The 20,722-nt window shown below is 35.2% G+C and overlaps 5 protein-coding genes across 5 annotated transcripts; 1 reads left to right on the plus strand and 4 right to left on the minus strand.

Annotated features, from left to right (window-relative positions):
• Nucleotides 1-3,225: 3,225 nt before the first annotated feature.
• Nucleotides 3,226-9,634, minus strand: LOC100175104 (kelch-like protein 20). The gene is made up of 11 exons (XM_002130568.4): nt 9,282-9,634; nt 8,841-9,021; nt 8,389-8,522; nt 7,898-8,056; nt 6,822-7,035; nt 6,251-6,428; nt 5,940-6,083; nt 5,310-5,532; nt 5,062-5,181; nt 4,522-4,652; nt 3,226-4,177 (listed from the first exon to the last, which is right to left on the minus strand). The coding sequence occupies exons 1-11, from the start codon at nt 9,540-9,542 to the stop codon at nt 4,132-4,134; spliced, it is 1,791 nt and encodes a 596-aa protein (XP_002130604.1). The 5' UTR covers nt 9,543-9,634; the 3' UTR covers nt 3,226-4,131.
• A 417-nt stretch (nt 9,635-10,051) lies between these two features.
• LOC100178207 (28S ribosomal protein S31, mitochondrial-like) lies at nt 10,052-12,840 on the minus strand. Its single transcript, XM_002130588.4, has 7 exons — nt 12,496-12,840; nt 12,365-12,412; nt 12,003-12,145; nt 11,695-11,763; nt 11,304-11,370; nt 10,878-11,049; nt 10,052-10,368 (listed from the first exon to the last, which is right to left on the minus strand). Exons 1-7 carry the CDS (start codon nt 12,802-12,804, stop codon nt 10,109-10,111), a joined length of 1,068 nt encoding a protein of 355 aa, XP_002130624.1. The 5' UTR covers nt 12,805-12,840; the 3' UTR covers nt 10,052-10,108.
• Nucleotides 12,841-13,293: 453 nt separating this feature from the next.
• On the plus strand, nt 13,294-14,826 carry LOC100185290 (KICSTOR complex protein kaptin). The gene has a single exon (XM_002130494.4). The coding sequence runs from the start codon at nt 13,365-13,367 to the stop codon at nt 14,571-14,573; it is 1,209 nt and encodes a 402-aa protein (XP_002130530.1). The 5' UTR covers nt 13,294-13,364; the 3' UTR covers nt 14,574-14,826.
• On the minus strand, nt 14,196-18,237 carry LOC100182931 (SET domain-containing protein 4). Its single transcript, XM_002130698.4, has 8 exons — nt 18,076-18,237; nt 17,648-17,785; nt 17,048-17,158; nt 16,486-16,816; nt 15,909-16,104; nt 15,580-15,704; nt 15,125-15,362; nt 14,196-14,915 (listed from the first exon to the last, which is right to left on the minus strand). The coding sequence occupies exons 1-8, from the start codon at nt 18,140-18,142 to the stop codon at nt 14,700-14,702; spliced, it is 1,422 nt and encodes a 473-aa protein (XP_002130734.1). The 5' UTR covers nt 18,143-18,237; the 3' UTR covers nt 14,196-14,699.
• A 2-nt stretch (nt 18,238-18,239) lies between these two features.
• Nucleotides 18,240-19,183, minus strand: LOC101242735 (succinate dehydrogenase cytochrome b560 subunit, mitochondrial-like). The gene has a single exon (XM_004226756.4). It carries the CDS (start codon nt 18,982-18,984, stop codon nt 18,454-18,456), a length of 531 nt encoding a protein of 176 aa, XP_004226804.1. The 5' UTR covers nt 18,985-19,183; the 3' UTR covers nt 18,240-18,453.
• Between the last annotated feature and the right edge of the window lie 1,539 nt (nt 19,184-20,722).

Raw genomic sequence — 20,722 nt, forward strand, 5'->3', positions numbered from 1 at the left:
TTTTGTAATATTTAGTTTACATTTAGATTTCTTAAAAACAAAGTAATGGCATGCAAGAATCACAATTAATTTTTGCAAGGTTTATTTGTGTAGCAGTCACTAGACTCGCTACCTTATTTAATTTTATGATATTACTTTGTCTTTGTAATATCACCATTTAAAGTGTACCAATGTCACCTACCCTTTTATACTAAACTACAGAATATAATATACATATTAAGCAAGATTGTCCAACAACATAGAGTTAATAAAAGAATGTTTGATATTTAAAAGTAACTACTTACTTGCTTTGGCATCTCGACTGTGGTTGGCTTCTTAAATATTAATGAAACAATAACTTTATGACACACACCAGCAAATATACAAAACAAGTTTCGATTCTGGGGGAAATAACTTGGTTATTATGGGTAAGGGTGGCTGCATAATGTTAATGTTAACAGCTGGTAAATAGTCTGCTTTGCACAGAGTATTTATACTCTGTGAATCAACACCTGTTCAAACCTGCTTTAAGCACTGTAAAATAATAGCTGGTCTCAATACAAACATAACAGCCCATATATACAACACATTTGCATTCATTTTCAAGTGTTTTTGTTTAAAACCAAAACCATCCTTAGTGATAACAAGTTCAAATAGCTATCTTATGACATGTACCGAACACATATGCTATTCTATACAATATTTATACCTAAGAATCTACCTGTACCAAACTAAACACCATAAACACAGGTGTGTCATTATACGTCTAAGCGACCCAATCATAGTTATGCAGATGTTGAAGATGTACATACCACTCTACACGGAAGTATTGCAAAGGAAAACACCTACACATAATGAATCATCTTTACAATACAATCTTTTGTTTCATAATGTTTCACTAAGATGAAATCACACTCACTCTTGTTATCTCTTCATAAATGGACATTAAACTGAAATAATATGGACTGACATATCTTGATGGCTATTTTATGAGTTATGAAACCAAGCTCACTTCTTTATATATATTATATATATATATATATATATATATATATTACAAGTTAACTTTCAATATAGGGCAACAGTTGGCACAAATGCACATTTACAACATTTTACTAAATATTTAAATAATAACCTCATTATTTTATAATTATGAATATTATTATACCTAGAAATTCGAAAATCTATGCCATGCAATTTATTATTACATATAAACGGATAAATATGTTAAAAATCTTCACACACTAATTTTACAACTTCACTCTTATATAGTAACTGCCGTTTGATTGACAGTTACTACCAATTGTCACAGACTTATTACAACCCCATCATAGCTGTCTTCAAACACATTTGAAGAAGACGGACCTTTAATGTGACAGAAATATTGATTTTAAATCAATCACCATTTAAATTCCACCAAGGTTTATTTAAGCACTATTATCAATTATACCAATTCCCATAGGTATTGTCTCATTTTAAATTTATTATTTAAATTATAATATACAAAAATAAAAAGATTCTGCGTTAAAAGTCCTAAACTTTTAACGCAGCTTAACTTAGTTTTAATTTTAATCGTGCAATGTAAAAATAATAGACATACACAATTACACATAAATATAGAGAACATGGTAAATCTAAAGTAACAGTTTAGCAATGATTAATAAAAAAACACGAAAATTGTTCAATTCAAATACCCAAAAATCAATAAAACATACAACGTTAACACCAATTGCTATTAAACAAATATATTTTATGTTTATATTCCTTACTACCAGTGTAATTATGTCACAATTAGTTTTAGTTTACAATTACGACAAGAAAAAAACAAAAAAAGTAAAACCTATGACATATATAATATACGTTTTATGTAATTATAATTTCTATCCAATAAATAACACATAATATATCAATTCATATACTGAACAAATTTTCTCAACTTTAAAACGCCAAAATACCACAATATACTAAACAGGTCTGCTCAACTTTTTAAAACGGTAAAGTTAGTTTTTAAATTTTAATCGCTGCAAAATTTACGCGTTCGGTAATTTTGAGCTACAACATAACATATTTAAGCCTCAAATTTTACATATTTTATAAAATCAGCTCACGGTCACTAAATATATCAGAATACCTTACTAAACGCGCTGATCCAATTTAAGTCCTACGCTAAACACCCAAACCTAAAATCTCCGAGGATTTATGAACAGGGTCCCGCCTTTGCGCACACGCTACGGCGCGTAAAGATTACGTCATTTATTTCGCCCTAGTAGATCAAATAGAAATGCCCTGAACTAAATATAGACACTGGTATAAATTAGAACGGTGCCATTGAATTTTGCCACAATAAAGATGACGCTCTGCCATTAAGAACTATAAATTAACCCTTTGAGCTTTAGAAGACACAAAATAAAGCACCGGTTAAAATTTTATACCAACGGATAGAGGCATGGCTGTCATAACAGAGTCTGTATATAAACATACGTATATACAATCTACATTCATAGTACAGTATATCGCGATGCTAGCAAACTGACTTACAATTTCATACGTGACATTTCAAACAAGAATATTACATAAAATTTTTACCCAAATGTCATACAATTTCCATTAAATTTCATGCAATAAAAAGAAAATTTCTAACAAGTTTAAATAAATATAGTTCTTCTACATACTGAGGCTGTAGTATAAGGTCTGCATGTTTAAAACTACCAAGTAAAATCTACCTGCATCGGCGTCGCTATTTTACTTGGTAAAGCATTGATACAATGTATACAAACATCCCCACTTTTTCACAAATATCAAATGTCAACTAACTAAATTGCTGTTACTTTCCTATTAAAACTTAGACGTCAATTTTTCAACTTGCGCTTTAGCGGTTAATATTCCGAACTGGTATTCTATCCGATGTTAATTACTTAATTACCAAGCTAATCTTAAGCCTTCCTATTGTAATCTGAACACATGATTAATCTACCCTAATCTTAGCTATTGATGTGCGTTTAATACATAAGTTTATACAACGTGTATGCAAAATACCCAACACTTTATAAATCCAGGATGATGTGTGTCTGTTTTAGGAAACTTTTGCTTATAAACAAGGCCAATATGGGAAGCCCCTTAAAATTCCAGACATAGTTTACCATTAAACAGCAGACTAATGTAAACTATTTCATACTTTAAACTGCTCACACAGGTCTGTCTTCTATATAGTGAAGTCTTACCTACACATATAACCATTCAACTTAATTTCACATAGAGCAGATTTTGTATTTTTAAATAGATCAATAAAACAGAAACATCACGAAATAAAAACATCTTACTCCTTACAACAGTGCCACTCAACCCATTTTGTGGTGACCCAAATAATAATAGAAAATATGACAAAGCATTGGTGACCTAGTTCTTAAAACAATTTAACTATTTAAATTATTGTTTCTACAACTTTATCAGTAATAGTTCAAAGACTTTGTAAACCACTGTAATTGGTAACCTAAACAAAATAAATGAACCCGCTTATGTTCACAACTCTCAGGGATGAGAAGCATTAATTATAAAAAAACAAGTGTATTGAGAAATAGAGTGATATTTTGTGCTGTGGGGTATTGTCTACTACAGAGGAGTGGAAATACAAACACTTAGATTGAGTTGGAGTTGCTTAGTCACAGGAGAATATCTATTATAGAGCTAGGAATAGAAAACTGTGACTCATACAGTGCATTTATGTGTCATAATAAATGATCATGAATTTAACCCTCTGTAAAAAACTGTTGAAACTTTTACTAAATCTTTGTTTGAGAGCAAAGACATAAAGTTTTGAATCTAATAAGAACAGCTTGAAATACAGGCTTAAATACCAAGTACCAAGTGATCAGTATTCAAACAGTTTATAGAATATGTAAATTTTAATATTTTTATCTAAACATCCTTTTTACTTAATTTAAATGTTTTATCAATATTTGAATAGTTTATAGAAATTGTATGTTTTAATATTATTATCCAAATATCCTTTTTACTTTAGTTTGAATCTGCAGGAAATGGCCTAGAACTGGAAGTATAGTAGTATTGGTAGATGGTAGTGTATGAAAATATAGCTGTGACCAGTTACAGTGAAGCAACGCATCTCCTGCTGGCTTGTGTTTACCATCAGCATCCTCACGCTTGTGGGAGTCTTATAACACCAACACCTCCACCCAACCTCCTATATGCATAATGTAAGTTATGTAAACAAACAGGGATAGAAAATATCATATATTGTTTAGAAACATATACTTCAATAACGCTCGGCAGAAATGTTATGAACAAGTCGCACACGTTGTGAGGAAGGCGATTGCGAAGTGGTAAAAATAGAAAATTTACAAAGTTATATAATCAAATCCTCACAAGTCTAAAACAAGGTTGATAATTTTTAAAACACGATTAGGAAATAGGAAATATAATGTGCTAGAAGTATCCACTTTATACAGTACAATACTGCTGGTGCTTCTACCATTATACCATCTTCATATAATTAACCAAGTTATGCACACATATGTACAGTTATACCTGTAATGCATGCCATCATACATCCTCCATGTGTTGGCTTCAGGAGTGTAGATCTCAATGGTCTTGAGGTAGCTTGCTCCATCAAAGCCACCAACTGCCATGAGCTGGCCGTTCACCACAGCAAGGCCAACCTGAAAGGGAAAATGAAGTTAAATAAAGTACAAACTTTTTGGTCCATAATGCAGTGGTTAGTATCGAGCCTCTAGCAAAAAGGGTTTAAGTTCTAAGCTATACGTTTCTGGGCTTTGCCATTACTATTGTGGGCGTGTTCTTGAAACTTAAATAGATAGTAACTCGTAAGCGTCAAGCGGGCTTAAGTGTATAAAACAGAATAACTGCGCAAGGATGACTGTTGTTTCCCCGCCGCGCTAGGGTAAAAATTGCTCCTTCCCTGTTAGGAAGACAGTACTCTTTAACTTAACAGCAGCTTAAATTAGACATTTTTTTCATGATAAATTTTTAAAAAAACATAAGTTGTTGCTGCCATTCATGCTATTTGACTTCTACCACAATAACAACACTTATTCCAGCATAACCCACCCCACTCCTCCTTGAGTTCATGGCCACCACAGTTGACCAAGTGTCAGTAAGAGGGTTGTAGCGCTCCACACTGTTGAGTTCGGTGGTGTCGTCCCTGCCACCAACTGCGTATAGCATGTCCTGCAATGCAAAGATTGTAGAGAACCTGGGATATAGACCAGAGTTCACACAGCATTAAATGTGTTGCATAGACCTAGAGAACCGTTTATAATATGCCTTCATATAACACAAAAATCATTCTACCCTACCCGGTAAACAGCGCATCCAAGGTGCTTCCTTCGTGTGCTCATTGGCGCCATCTCTGTCCAGCGGTTCTCACGAGGGTCGTATCGCTCCACCAAGTTCCAAGGTGTTTGGCCATCGGAGCCCCCGACAGCATACAAGTACCCACCAAGCACTGCCACAGCTACTCCGAGTCTCTTTATGTTCATGGAAGAAACTTTGTTCCACCTGTTCTGCTTGGGGCTGTATCTGTGTATCATATACAATGTATTATCATGCCCAGGATTTTACATATATGTTAACATGCCATTACCAGTTAAAGCAAAAATTAATTATGACTAAGATGATCCACACTATTATGTTGGGTTTTTAATAGCCATGTATGTTTTTAATTATGCCACAACACAAATACTTCATAATTCTATATGAGTAATGAATAGAAATGTCAGGATACTCGTGAGATTTAGAGCATATTTAGCCCATTACCCCAACATTGCATATGCACATTCTATTTTATATAGGTGAGGTGCTACAACGTGCTACACCATGGGACCTGTGATGTAGGTCAGATTTTATATTTGGGTGTGAGGTTGTACAGTATGATTCTAGCCAAAGCTGTCCCATCACCCCAACAATTATACAAATACAATCCATACCTTTCCACGATATCCAAGCAAGACATTCCATCTTGCCCCCCCACTGCATATAAGTAACCATCCAACACAGCAACACCCACACTGGTACGACATGTACTTGTGGGTTGAACATCAGATGACCATTGGTTGGTTTGAGGGTCATATCTGTTTACATTGAATGTGACATTATATAACATAATTTATTTATCTCTTAAAATATGATAGCGAAGATTAGGTCAATTAATAAAACAAAGAGAAAAGAATTAGAAACAAAATGATGGTTATTGTACACTTTGGGCTATATAACTAATTATATAGGGGCATTGGCATACCTTTCAACACTGTTGAGATATGACGTTCCATCATGCCCGCCCACAGCGTACAGTAGATCATCCAATACTGACACACCCACGCCACACCTTCTCTTGCTCATTGGCGCCACCAAGCGCCATTCACGAGATTCAGGGCAATATCTTTCAACTGAGTTAATGGCATCCCCGCTGCACCAACCTGGGTGTATTGAACATTGTAATATATATTACATTTTTAAGAGTAGGCCAATAAAAATTGTTTGTAATTAAAAATTGCTAGGAAGTAGAAGCCAAAAGTAAACTCTGGCAAAAACCTGGATCATCGTTCGTGCCATATGGCTTCATTTTAACAGAAAGGTAAAGATGGATGTTAACAAATCTGGGACAATAAATACATTTTTGAATTAAAGGTTGCTGGGGCAATGGCCTGAACTCCAGGTTCTATGGTGGTCGTAGGACCTCAGCTTTAACTTTATATAATGGAAGACTCTTTGGGGTAAAAGGCAAAATCTGGCCTAAATCCCGGGTCCTGTTTAAAGACCTCACCCACATAGAATAGAAGAATTCTAGTGAATACAACATTACCAACTACCTCCAACAGCAAATAGAACTTCTCTGGTTATCGGGCGCCGTGGCCTTGTTCTTGGCCCTTGCATGAGTGGCCGCTCTTGTGGTAACAACATGTAGTTCTTAGCTTCATCAACTAAGTCCCTGCATTGCTCATCTCCATGTATAAAGGGATCTACACTCACTACTCCAACGAGGAACTTGGGAGTCAGAAGGGGAAGGCGGACATGTTGTAGAACCTGGGGAGTGGGAGTTACAATATATGGAGATTTAAGACCAAGGATCTTTAGGTTTCATTACATTTAGCTGCTACATTAAATAATATGGGTTTTATACGATAAGGGTGAGGTCTATAATAAGACACACCTAAAACTCGGGCTGGGATGCAGCCGTAGGTATATTACTCCAACACCCAGGGCGCTACTATCTAGACCTCTCTGAGTGTATATACACTTAACAATAGAGATTCTTTTCTATGGTATAAAGGTGAGGTATTCAGTGAGGCACACCTGGGATAAGACAGGAGATGTATTTAATATTCCATCTACACGCAGGGTGCTACCATCCGAACAAAACAATTAAATATGAATTACCAGCAGATTATTGGATGAAAGATTAATATCTGACAATACAGAAAGTATAGATGCCACAAAACACATTGCTAATACATAATAGTGCAATTGTGTAAACAGAACAACTTTGAACAAGGTTAAAACCTTTGTAGTTCTTGAACTACCTTCATATTAATGATTAAATAAGAATTCCTATTTGTATTAAACCAAGTGCATCACAAAACACACAAGACACAAGAGCTATACACACAGCGTCATAGAGGGTAAGGCGTCCTACAAAGTTCAATGTAAAACCAAACTAATGGATGACTAGAGTTACTACCATAGGAATTGTGGGTGAAGGGAATTGTTACACCACGTCTTTACATTGGACTAAACATGATTACAACAATGTTGCGCAATACAATGTGGCATTGAATGGTAACAATGATCTGTGGTGTGGTGACAATTGTGACTTAGATCGTAACCAATTCAACAATAGTAACATAACATGGTTATTACAATATTCATCCACTTTAAACTAACACACCTTAGGGAGTAAATTTCTTCTGTCTTTAAGGTCATGTTTAATCCATGTAGTAACAGCTTTATAAACATGTTCTTCTGATCGAACGTTCAGGTCGTCGGAACTTATGATTTGGATCAATTGGTCAACCGGTAGAAGACGAAACTCCTCACTTTCTTTCACCTTTGCAAACATATAATAAATATTAAATCAAAGGCAGTAAGATGCAAATTGTGTGTGGAATATATTTTCTGGGTTTTATATTCAATCTTAAACATAAAGGCTAAAGACATTTGGCAACAATTGCTTCATTCCAGTCTAATGGGTTGGCTAAACCCTAAATTATCAGCCATACAGAAAACAAAATCACCCACAAAGTTATATACGTGGTAACATGTTAGCAGGTATGAGGTGTATGAAACATAACCCCCATGGTATAACTACCATCATTGACCCGCCCACAAGGATAAGCATTGTAGCTTTTATAGCCTAACTTCACATTATAATAGTCATACCTCTTGGAAGTTTGCTTGTGTAAACTTATCGGCCACCCTCAGTAACTCACGACAAGCATGTGTATCGGCGAACGCACGAATACCCAAACAATTTGTCGGGTCCAGTTGTCGTTTCAGAAACTCACTGCAGATTTCTAAAAACACATTGATTTACAAATACTAAAACAACGAACTAGTGTTAAACAATATTTTAGCTTTTGTCCATTTCTAAACACCCCAAATTTTTGAATGATTTCGGGCATGTTATGTATCAATGACATCTAAAGATGGGTTTCAATGTTTTGTTACACGACAATACACTGATAGATACTAACGTGCTTTGCCATAGGTCAACTCTTATACAAATAAAATCTACACCCAACCTTCTGCCAAGATAGTATATTTAACCAATAACCATAGTTCATCCATATACTAGATTCCCATCTCCCACAAACCCCCATATTAAACCCTACCTTGTATTTCCACCATCTGCAGCAAACAGGCAGCAGGCAACAAACACTGGACGTTACTTTCCTCTACCGTTATTTGTGCAGTGTATGCGAAATCTATCAGTAGTTCCATGGCTTTCTCTTCAATGTCACGGATAACAATCTCGGTTTGGTGGCTTTCCGCCAACTCCACAGTGAACATGGCCTGGAAATAAAATTTAGTTGTTACTGTTATATATTAATGCTGCTGCCAAAGGATGCGGGTTCAGGGATCGGCACTTCTACTATTGTCAGCATATGTGTCCTTTGGCAATAAACTTAATGACAATTGGTCAAACCTGTGGTCACTAGCATGGTAACTCATGAGAAAGCACCAGGTGTATGAAACAAAACAACTGTGCTATAATACCTGTCATTGCCCCATCATGCAAGGACAATTAAGGTACATTTAATAATGCATCTTACATGAAAGTAAGGTGAAGCAGCTGCAAGTACAACACGATGTGCATGAAGCTTCAAACTTCCAACAACGATAGCTACGTCCCATAGCTCTTGTCTCTTTCTTAATATATTCAACACATCCAGTATCTGGTGCGGGTGCTTGTCCGATGTATGACGTAGGGATGACGATTTATTTACAACCGTTATGCCTGTAACTGGTTGTAACCGGTTACCACACACCGACGTTATGTCCATGGACATTGGAACGCCACGTTCTGCGTACATTATGTACGACTCTCCACCAAAATTGCTTTGCGTTTAACTAAGACATCTGTCAAGTAATATTAAAACCCTCTTGCAACGAAATCTGATAAGAAAAGTACGTAAATTAGGCGAAATTTTAAAGTAAGTTTAAAGCGTAAAAAACAGATAACAACTGTATTTAACCAGTACTATGACATTAAATAACATTTAGATTTGCATATACTGTATTTTAAACCCTTCATTTTTCCTATATCGATTTAAAATGTATGCTTTTCCATGATCTAACTAAAATGTATGCCTTTCCATGCAAACAATAAAAGAAGAAGTGAAAATTCGGTCATTTCACTTCTTCTATATATAGTCCGGTGAACATGTTCCGCTTGGATGAAAACCAACAATGGGTACGAAATAACAGAATATTTATAGTTATACACGAGTTTGAGAGAAGTTCACAAAAGCGTAAATTTTTTTGTGAATAAAAGCTATTGTAATACAATACTTAATACAATAGACAATACTAAACACACAAATATTGGTTACGACTTTTATTGAAATTTCTTTGAAAAACAGTTACTTTTTATTGACAGTTACAATTGTTTTTGCTTTTTCGTATTAAACAATCCCAATGTTTCCAAAATCGCCTTTTTCTCATTGAAATAATCCCTGAACCACTCAATGTGCAAATGTTTCTCTTTAACAGAAAGGTGTGGGTTGGCTGATAATGCTGTTATGACGGACACCATGAAGAGACGTATGGGACCACTCCGTGGACACCAATCACCCTCATTAAGTTTGTCATCAAGGAAAACATGTTGATGGAACGGAACATTCTGTTCTTCCTCCATTCCTGTGAATAGGGGTTGGTTTATTAAAGATTGGCGCAATGACAAAGCGGTTAGCACGCCTGCCTTTAGCCCTCCAGAGGTTACGATTCAAAGCTGTACTATCAAGGGAATGTGTGTCGCTGGGCAAGGTGCTACTCATTTATACACTGGTGCCTAGGTTAGTTGTATGATAACATTGCTCTATGATGAGGATTTTACACTCAACACTTCTGTTTTATCAAAAGCCGGGTCTAAACCTATGAAAACCAACAATTAAATAAAACATAGGCACTTATGTTATAACTCTCGGCCTGGAGGTACGAAACAAAACACTTGTGTTATAACTGGTATTGCTAACTATGCAAGGATAAATAAGATACGTTCATACATTTATATAAACACCCTTTGATTACTCAAGAAATTTCTTCATCCCATGAAGATAAAAACATTATATTTATGATAACTTGTACATAGGCACTAAAATAACTGCCATGATCGGAACATGCGGAGATAAGGAAATACATTCATTCACCTTCTTCATTATTTATAGGAAACTTCCACATCTTGCCCTGATCCATTAATCTATAAACCTCATCAAACTGCGTGCTGGGTGGTGCCATGTCTTTAAACTTTTCCACTTCATCAAAGAAATATTTGTCGTGCCAATCTATTGCTGACCATTTGCTTGAATCAGGGTTAAGATCCTGGATATGCAAAACATAGACAATATATGTGGGGGCATTGTTAATATAATTGTAGTGTATACTTGTACACAGTCCAGATATATATAGCTGAACCACATGTTTTGTGAGGAAAGAAAGACACCTATAAAAATCTCTCATCTTTCACAACAAACATATATATACCTTCATAAATATAAATTCATATTAAATTCCACAACACCCTGTTATAATACGAACTACAATACATAAGCATAAACAATTTAGGTCCAGGTTACCTCTGCTGTCTTTACAGTTGAAGAACCATTCTTGAAGATGTTCAATGTTTCGGTTGAGTGCAAAGTTCTGCATCCATATAATACTTAAACTTTATGATTATATAAATTACTAAACATTATAAAATTGTGGGTAAATGTGCCAACTGTGGCAAAAATCACAGGTCCTTTGCATGTAGTACAGAGACAGTGTATTAAATGTTCTGGGCTTCAAACAAAAAAACATTGATTCTCCATATGGAAATATGGGCAACCAGCCCAAACCTGGACTTAATGCCATTTCTAAAGCAGTGCCTTTAGTGCGTATTACCCATAGACTCAAGTAGAAATACATAGATAATAAAACTAAAATGAGTACTAAGCTATAGCAAATTAGCAACAAAGTGAATCTTACTTGGCTACTTGCTTCACATGCATCTTTTCTTCAATTTGTTTTTCCTCTTTTAAATTATCCAAGTACGAACTGTGAAACAAAGTATAAGTTGATCAAATTATAAACATAAAATGTTTGTGCATCATAGGTACAAAACTTGTACAAATGCAGAGGGGGGGGGGCACAGCTAGTTAGACAAAGAATCCTGTAGAGCCAACCAACTTACTGGTTGTAATGTTCACTGATTATTGCAGTGAAGAAAATTGAGGGGTAAGCCTGCCCACCCAGCCTGCCTGGGTTTGGTGCCTCTGGTTACAATATTACTTCACCTAACATTTTGTGCTCCACCACCATCATCATTGTCATCAGTTGAAGATTGTTCGATCTGTAACATCCGGTTTAGAAGTTCCAACTCTGAGGTTGCTCTTTCTACTTCAGCATCTTCTCCAGGATGTAACTCTGATGCAACTTCCTGGAAGATGGATGTTTAATTGAGCACATTACGTACAAATTCATCTTTATTTATAAGTAATGGTTATCATGGACAGTGGTTGTCATTTAAGGGGGGCGTCAATAAGTTAGTCTATCTTACCAGGGATATAATTTGAATGGATATCAGTAAATAACACGATATCTGCAGGTAATAAATTGTTTTTTATCTTAGTATAAAACATTAGGTTTATTGAATTACCTTCACAATTGTTTCTATCTTGGATTTCGACTTTTTCCCTGGAACCTTCTGTAACACAAAGCTCATGATTAGTAAAGTTTTAAATTATTGCTATTATATATATAACACCTAACAAATATTCATTCTTTTACCTTCTTTTTAGTTGCAACAGTCAGCTTTGGTTGTTTGTCTGTTGTATCCGATTCTTTTTTATCCTCCGTAGGTTGTGCAGCTTTTTTCTTCTTTCGTTTCTGTTTTTTGACTTTTTGTTCCGGTTGTTCTGTTGATTTATCTTGATTATCACCATACCATAGACTTCTACTTTGATGGAATCCTTTGTAATGGGAAATACACACCACGGGTGCTGTTTCTGACCCGAAACATTTATCAGTTCTGGATATGACTTTGTTTAGATGTCTACACGTTAATATACCACGATTTGCAACTCGTAAAGTAAACATTATGAAACATCTGCACCTAGCCTACAAAAGAAACATAAAAAATGTTAAAATTTAGGTCACAATCAGTTAAATACCCATATTATCCTTCATTGTCTATTCTAATTCTTAGCACGCTTTTTATACTATAAGGGGGATCCCCAACTTACTCCCTGCTGCCGCTTAGTGACAAAATATATTTTGTAATTGCAACCACGTGTGTCGCCAAAGAGTTTAAAGCACGCTCCACCACCTAGCGACAAGAAAAATCTCAAATTAAATCCGCAACGCTCGAGGTAGACTGCATAGCTGTACAATCGTTTTTCAGAGCAAATTTCCTTCGAAAGTTGTATATTTTTGCAAAACCACATTGAATTTCGTTGAAATTTTAAGCTTTTTATCCAAATTCAGCAATTTTCAATTGTTATAACCAATCTCCATTACGTTACGTGTTACGCTATTACGGGGATTCCCGAGACGTAAAACTTGTGTGCCAATCTAAATATGTTTTTTGTTTAACCGATTTAATATCATTTGTTTATTTTTGATTTCAGATTTTGTTTGATCTGCTAAAGTGCTTCGTTATGGAAAATAAAAACTGTTTTTTGGAGATTGATTTCGACAGACTGCCCTGTCAGACAAACATATATGGCGTTACGAAAATTGCTCCAACCGCTACAAACCCATCTAGTAAATTGCTTGTAGCTTTGGCGAACGGAAAGATATATATGTGTGATCATCAAGAACACTCGAGTAATATCCAGAAAGGTAGCAAAGAGGTTCCGTTCACTTACATACCACCAAAGTGTCATGTTATATCTATTGACAGCTTTAACTGCGGTGCAAGGGGTTTAATCATTGGGGTGACATTCGCTGAAGAATCAGGCGAAAATTTCCTCAACATTTATTGCAACTATGGCGACAACGTACCAGAATTTCATGAAAGAGATTTGGAAAACTTGGCTTACACTTTTAAGAGCTTTGCGTTAACTTTTACCCCGTTTCAACTGACACACCGGAAAGTGAAACGTTGTAATGATGATTCATCACGATCGGTATTTATTTTACTTGGTGACGATAAATTTCATGTTTATTCGCAAATAAGCGATGATGTCGAATTCATAGAGGACGAAATAAAAGACTATTTTGTCGAGCTTGTAGTTTGTGAGAGCGTACCAACGTATTTGGAGATTTATGCTGTTGACCAAACTACAAGAGTCACTGCTGTTGGTTACGCTAACGGGAAAATTTGTTTGTTTTTGGTTGATTGTACCACCAATACTATTATAAAGTCATGGAAAATCCAACATTCAAGTATTATCTCACAGTTAGTGTTGTATCCTGATAATAGAAATCAAAAAGATGAATATGCCAACTTTATGTTGGTGGTTGCAAGCACAAGGGAAGAAGCAGTCGTGTATTCTGATGTATTAAACCTGGGGTTTGAAAAACCTGTTATACTGCGCTCTAGTGGTGATGGAGATTGCGTCACTTGTTGTGCAGTTGGGCGTGACAATTGTGACGGAACAATAGAGATTGTTATTGGAACTTATGATCAAAGAATCCTTCTTTATAAAAACTTTTCCACCCCAATTGTTGAACCATCATGGGTAAAACATTTTGCTCACCCAGTGTTGAAGACTGAGCTTTGTGACATCACAGGCGATTACATCACAGAACTTATTGTTTTCACAACAAAAGGAATTCATATTCTTCAAAGAAACTTGCATAATGTGTTGAATGTTTATAAAAATGTTTTAAAAAACGAGATAATTGATGCTAAAAAAGACTAAAATAGCATAAATTTCAGTAAGGGTGAGGTCCTCATAGCATGGGACCTGGGATTTAGACCGGAGTTCTACCATTAGCCCAACACCCAGGGTGCTATAACATAAAATTCAAGATTAAACGATCAAACCTTATTTTTCATCGCAATCATTAAAACAAACATTTATTATTTTCTTTGTTGATATTTCTTGAAGCGATGTTTCTAATATTTCCAAATGTATCTGCCATAATTTTAATACAAGTTCAATGTGTGAAGTGTTGTTCATGCTTCTACATTGTTTCATTCTTTCTTGGGTTGCTTTAGTGAGCTCAGCGCAAAGGTTTTGGAGAATTTGAGTCGCTGTGGTCTGTGAAAAAAATATGTTTAAACACGTAAGAATAAATAGAAATGAAGTCCAATGCATAAAAAGCAAAATATTTAAAAAATTGTTACAAAATAATTGAAAGCTGGCACGAATTGTACGAAACAGAACATCCATGTTATACCAACTGTTTTTGCCCCACATAAGCATCAGTTACATTTATGTAGTTTAAGTTTGGCATCTTAAATGCTTACCAATGAATTCACTGCATTTGGAAACTCATTCATTGAAATACTTTTCTGCATTAACTGCAGACATATCTTTGATATTTGGTTGTTGTTCATATTACAAGTCATAACGGCCAATACAACACATTGTATCAATGTCCATGACGGTCCATGTATTGTGAATGCAAGGCCTTTGTCTAAATCATATTTCTTCAATTGATTTAATAAGGAATTGCTGGGACAAATAGCTGTCTTTACTGAATATCTAAAGAAGATTTGTTTATGAGGCATCACATATGCTTGTTGTGATGAAACAAACAAGAATGGGTGTACACTGCATTAACATGAAAACAATGGTTTCTGTAAAAATGAACATCTTGTGGTCCTTATATTACACAAAATATTACACATTCTAGTTTAAGGAGAAAACTTGATATAGATAAAGACATAATGTAACTTCTAAATGTATTAGTTTTACATACTTTATAAAAGACAGAACATGGCCCACATCAAGTGCCACAACATCATGTTTGTTTGGTGTCTTACACACGAACCCATATTCGACTAACAAAGTTGAATTACTGAGAGCCCCGTAACTTATAAATACCTGTAAAAGATTTAAAAGTTATCTTTTCATTACCATTAAGTTACATACGTGGTAACTTGTGAGCAAGCACGGGGTGTATGAAACAGAACACCCATGTTATAACGAATGTCATTGCCCTGCATAGTAGTGATAACCAAGTTACATTAAATTACATTAAATCAAGTTACATTATATCAAGCAATAAAATAACTTATTTTAACTCACTTGTGCAAATCGCTTAAATTTGCAATGTGTTCTTAACTCAAAGCATTTGTTTGTGTTGTTGAACTCAGCTTTTGTGTTCACTTCGTTAGAGTGGTTAAGTAAGTCTAAATATGGAACCAAGAAATATTTATCTGCTGCTGAGGATTGGTAGCAACATTTCATTATTGTTGGATCATCATGGGTGGAATAAACGCACCTGTGATGTAATAATGATAAAATTATTTAAGGAATGATGCCATTTATGCCAACAACATAACTGAAACTATTATGGGGGAGTGTGGGCCTTAGGAAGATTTTTTCAACCCAGCAGTCCCTTATAGGTTGTCCAAATTGTCAGTCATACACAAAAATAATCACCCACAAGTAACATATACATGGTAACTCATAAGCGGACACGAGGTGTATGAAACAGAACACCCATAACGACTGTCATTGTCCCACACCCACACAGTTACGTATGTGGTTACTCCTAAACATGCAGAAAGTGTATGAAACAAAACACCTGTGTTATAACAACTGTCTTTGCCCCGCCACATAAATAAGTTACATTCATTTATCTTACAATACAAACCCTCACCTAGTATTCACACAACACCATGCCCATCTGTATTCAATCCAGGATATTTCTTCATGATAATTTAAATCACTTCCCAATTTTAACTTTTTTATCATTTCATTTAATTCTTTAAACTGTTGTTTTACACAATCTATTGTTTTGTTCACACAAATCTGCAGCTGTTTGGGCAGGGTGTGTATTTCTTCCATCTCCCAGTAAAGGGGGTGTGTAAAAGTTTGTGGTAAAACCTTAACATAGTAGCCCCAAGTTGAGCTTGGTTTATTCTTGCCCAATTTACGTTTTTCTTCGATTAGAAAAATACAGAGAATTTGGATACCTGATAATTTTAAACCTGAAATAGAGAGAATAATCATATATTATTATTAAAGTAGGAATTACTAAATAATATACAGGCCATTACAATGGGTATTATTACAACATTAAATTTATCTGTTTAAATACGATAGCGAGGATCAAATTAATTAAAACAACGGTGCAGAAAAATTGCAAAAAACGACAGTTGTATACAAATATAGTGGAGCGTTTTAAAGATTACTATTCATTATGAATTATATAAACTTACCATCATGCATTGAATGATAAACAGATGAAATACTTTGTGCAAACTTTGAAAGATTGAATGCAGAATTAACACCAACCATTGCAGCTTGTGGTATGGATAAAATGACATCACCTACGACAGATGGTTTACATTAAAAGATAACAAATATATTTTCATTCTATGTGGGTGGATCCCGCAGCACGGAATGCCATGGGTCCTAGGATTTAGCTCAAGATTGGCACAATATCCCAAACAAATATATTTACTTGAATAGTCATTTTGTACTTTTTTATTTAAAAAATTTTTCTTTTAAATCTGAATAACTTGGTTATACATTTAATTTATTCAATACACAAAGTACAGCTTAAAGTGTTGGCCACATAACAATCTGGTTATTTTTATCCAGGTAAACAACCTCACTTGACCTATATCACCATTACAAGCAAGGAGAGTTATGTCAGTTAAGTTAAAAACTTGTTTATACATATAGGAGCAAGTATATCCCAGATGGTATTTCAACATTGTAGGATTTAGCAATCCTAAAAAAGTTCGAACACCTGTTTTTAAACAACTGAAATTGCCCACCATAAAACAATAAGCGAGTTACATTAATTTACTTACCTTCACAAATTCTTGTTTTAGCCATCATCCCTCTACCAGTATCTTTAAACACAAATGGAGCCAACGATTTATTTTTGAATCCGAATTCCCTTTTCATTGATTTCAACAAATCATAATATATTTCTTGAGCAACAAAATCTGTGATGTAACAAGTGTTATTGTGACATCATTCAGTGTAGTAGTGGTCAAAAACAAAACTAACGTTTACAACAAACCAAAATTTATAAGATAACTAGGCACGATTCTGCTGGTGGTGTTACCACCCATAAAGCAATGTCTGAAACCCTAATGAGGTCTTGCAGGTGGCAGACAAAATGTTGGGACAAAGTTTTAACCTTAAAACGCAATTTTCAATGATCTCCAACAGAATTTGAATATTGTATAACTAATGTAATGCAACAACAGCAAAGTAAATCTTCCTAACTTACTTTTAGGGTTTTGTGTCTTTTTACGCGTCCGTTGTCTTGCTGTTCTTCCTTTACCATTGGTAGGCATATGTGTTGTGTTCAATATGTTTAATGTAGTATCACACACTGGTACCTAACCATGTACCATACTTTATGTTATTGTGGGTGATTTCTTAATCAGACCCTTTATTTCACACAATACAAAACTTTGTTTAAATATGTTTATTTAACGTTTGAATTATTTCTGTACAAACAAAACTCTAGTGATAATTTGGCAAACACAGTATTTTCCACATTAAGTAAATGAAACTGGTGATATTATTATTCGTACAGTTTCAATAATTTAACATTGAAAGCCTTGAAAAGACGAATGGAACTTTTAATAGATTGAAAGTTAGATTATTGCATTAACAATGTAAATAACGCAGAAAGGACAAGGCTACTCAATAGAACAGCCCAGCCAGTTGTATATACACTGTTCAATGACAAGCCTGATGCATTGTCCCACATTAAATGTCGAACTCCATTGCAAATGTGGAATGTCAGGGGCCATGCGAGGCACATTTTAATGTCAAATAAAACAAGAGAGCCCAGCATGGATCCATGAAGGTAGTTTGCTGTTTGCAACGCACATTCTGCTGCCCCTGGAATGACTGTAGCCGCAGCAAAAGCACAAGTTGCACCTGCTAACATCATTCCTGTAGCTCTGTGGGTGATTGACAGCATGGACGTCAACTGTGGTTTGTAGATTGTAAGATGGGGCGACATGGGTCGGTTTGTTTCCTTGTTTTTCGCCCAAAACTCGTCCATCTGCTGCTGTGCTGAACCAGTTGACTTTAATGCAGAATTATAGATTTGGGAACATGCAGGGTTCATTGGGTTGCAAACCCCGAACGATTTGCGCAAAGCAACTCTTGTGATTATTGACATTTTAGAGTAGCAGAGTCTAAAACAATCTATATATAACTAAAATGTAAATGTCTGGTGCTACATAAGAATAACAATAAAACACAATGTGTATAATGTATTTATCTCTTTGAAAAAACATAGAGAATATCAAATTACTAAAAATACGAAAAAAATAAATTGACAGTGTTAACCCTTAAAAAAAACTCATTAATTGACTGATCTAAATCATCACGTTGGATTTTACACCATTAGTACTGATTCTTTATTAATTACATTTATTCTTTGCGTAAACAGCCTCTGTTTCGTAATACAAAACGTTTTAACATTGACCTACTGCATTTACTTTATTTACATTGTTAATTAATTGCCGAAACGTCTGGCAGAAATAATGTCGACTTCACTTTTTGCACAAACATAGACAAAGTATACAAATACCGCAATAATTCGATCTACGTCTAACCGCATCAGCTTCTTGGCAAACGACATTCGTAATGCGTATAACATTAACATAAAACCATTTTTATATAATAATAAACCGATTATACTTCTAAAACCCCAAACTTAGGAACACTACACATTTGTATGACACTATTTCTAAGTGAGTCTTATGATTTGACCTCTACCAGAGTTTATATACGGACTTTGACCTGTACAAATCTACGGCTACATAAGGCTACCAGAATTGACCGTGACATTCGTCCAAGTACACGCAAATTGAGTCGCTCTATATCATGTTTGCTATGTCATATCGTATACATTAATCAAAGGGGATTTTCTTCTAGGGAATAAATACGTCGGAACATGAAGGACCACACATAAACCCCCCATGTATTATTTATATCACGGGCCAGACGAGACCGGAAGTTGAACCAACGCCTACGCAAAATATTATTTTTCGGCTTCCATTACCCGACCGTGAGAACAAGTATCTTGCCAAACATATATGCCGACGGTTGTTTTCGCCGTACGACAGATTTCGGCGAGATACCGTCAATTTGCGGCATGCTTGATCAAGATTACGGCCTGCAGGAAACGTTTAAAACTACTTTGATACCACTTTGAGGTGTGAGGAATAGGAATGCGTGGGCGAAATCTTGTTTCGAAACTATTATTTCTTATAAGATTTGAGAAAAGCGGATGAAGGGAAAATTTAGACTTTCCAAATTAAAAGCAAGATTTTGAATGATTTTATTAATAGCTATACATCGAAGTTGCAATGACAAGCTTATTTACGTAAGACATAACCTATTGCAACCAGCACCAGACTGACGTTAACTACACGTCCTGTAGATTGAATGCGTCCTAAGAAACAGTTCTTACGTAATATGTATACAACACCATTCAAACACGCGTCTAAGGAAATTCCATTTCCATTTTCGGAACTTATAGTTTATTCAATTGAAGTTCTAATCTACGCAACGTAACGTGTATTCGATATTGAATCAAAACGTTTCACTATTTTTCAGCCACGACACCAGCACTTGTGCACGAGGTATTTTTACCTGGACGCAAAAGAAAAAGGACTAAGGATATATAAAAGAAGGCGCGCGGTGGTTCAAGCTTGCTGCAGTCGGGAGTTGCAAAATAGTTTGCGGCAAAACGGCGTTGGTCCATTTAATATATAGATGAACAGTTTAGTTTGAGTCGCAAGCAGTAATAGTTGGAAAGCCGTACTATGCGACACGAGATATAACGCCGAAGTATATTAATGTAAACTTTATAATGGTGTATAAGAAATGACCGCATATAGTAGCTACTT

This window comes from Ciona intestinalis, chromosome 12, assembly GCF_000224145.3.
Source record: "Ciona intestinalis chromosome 12, KH, whole genome shotgun sequence".
In the NCBI taxonomy this organism is placed as follows: Eukaryota; Metazoa; Chordata; class Ascidiacea; order Phlebobranchia; family Cionidae; genus Ciona; species Ciona intestinalis.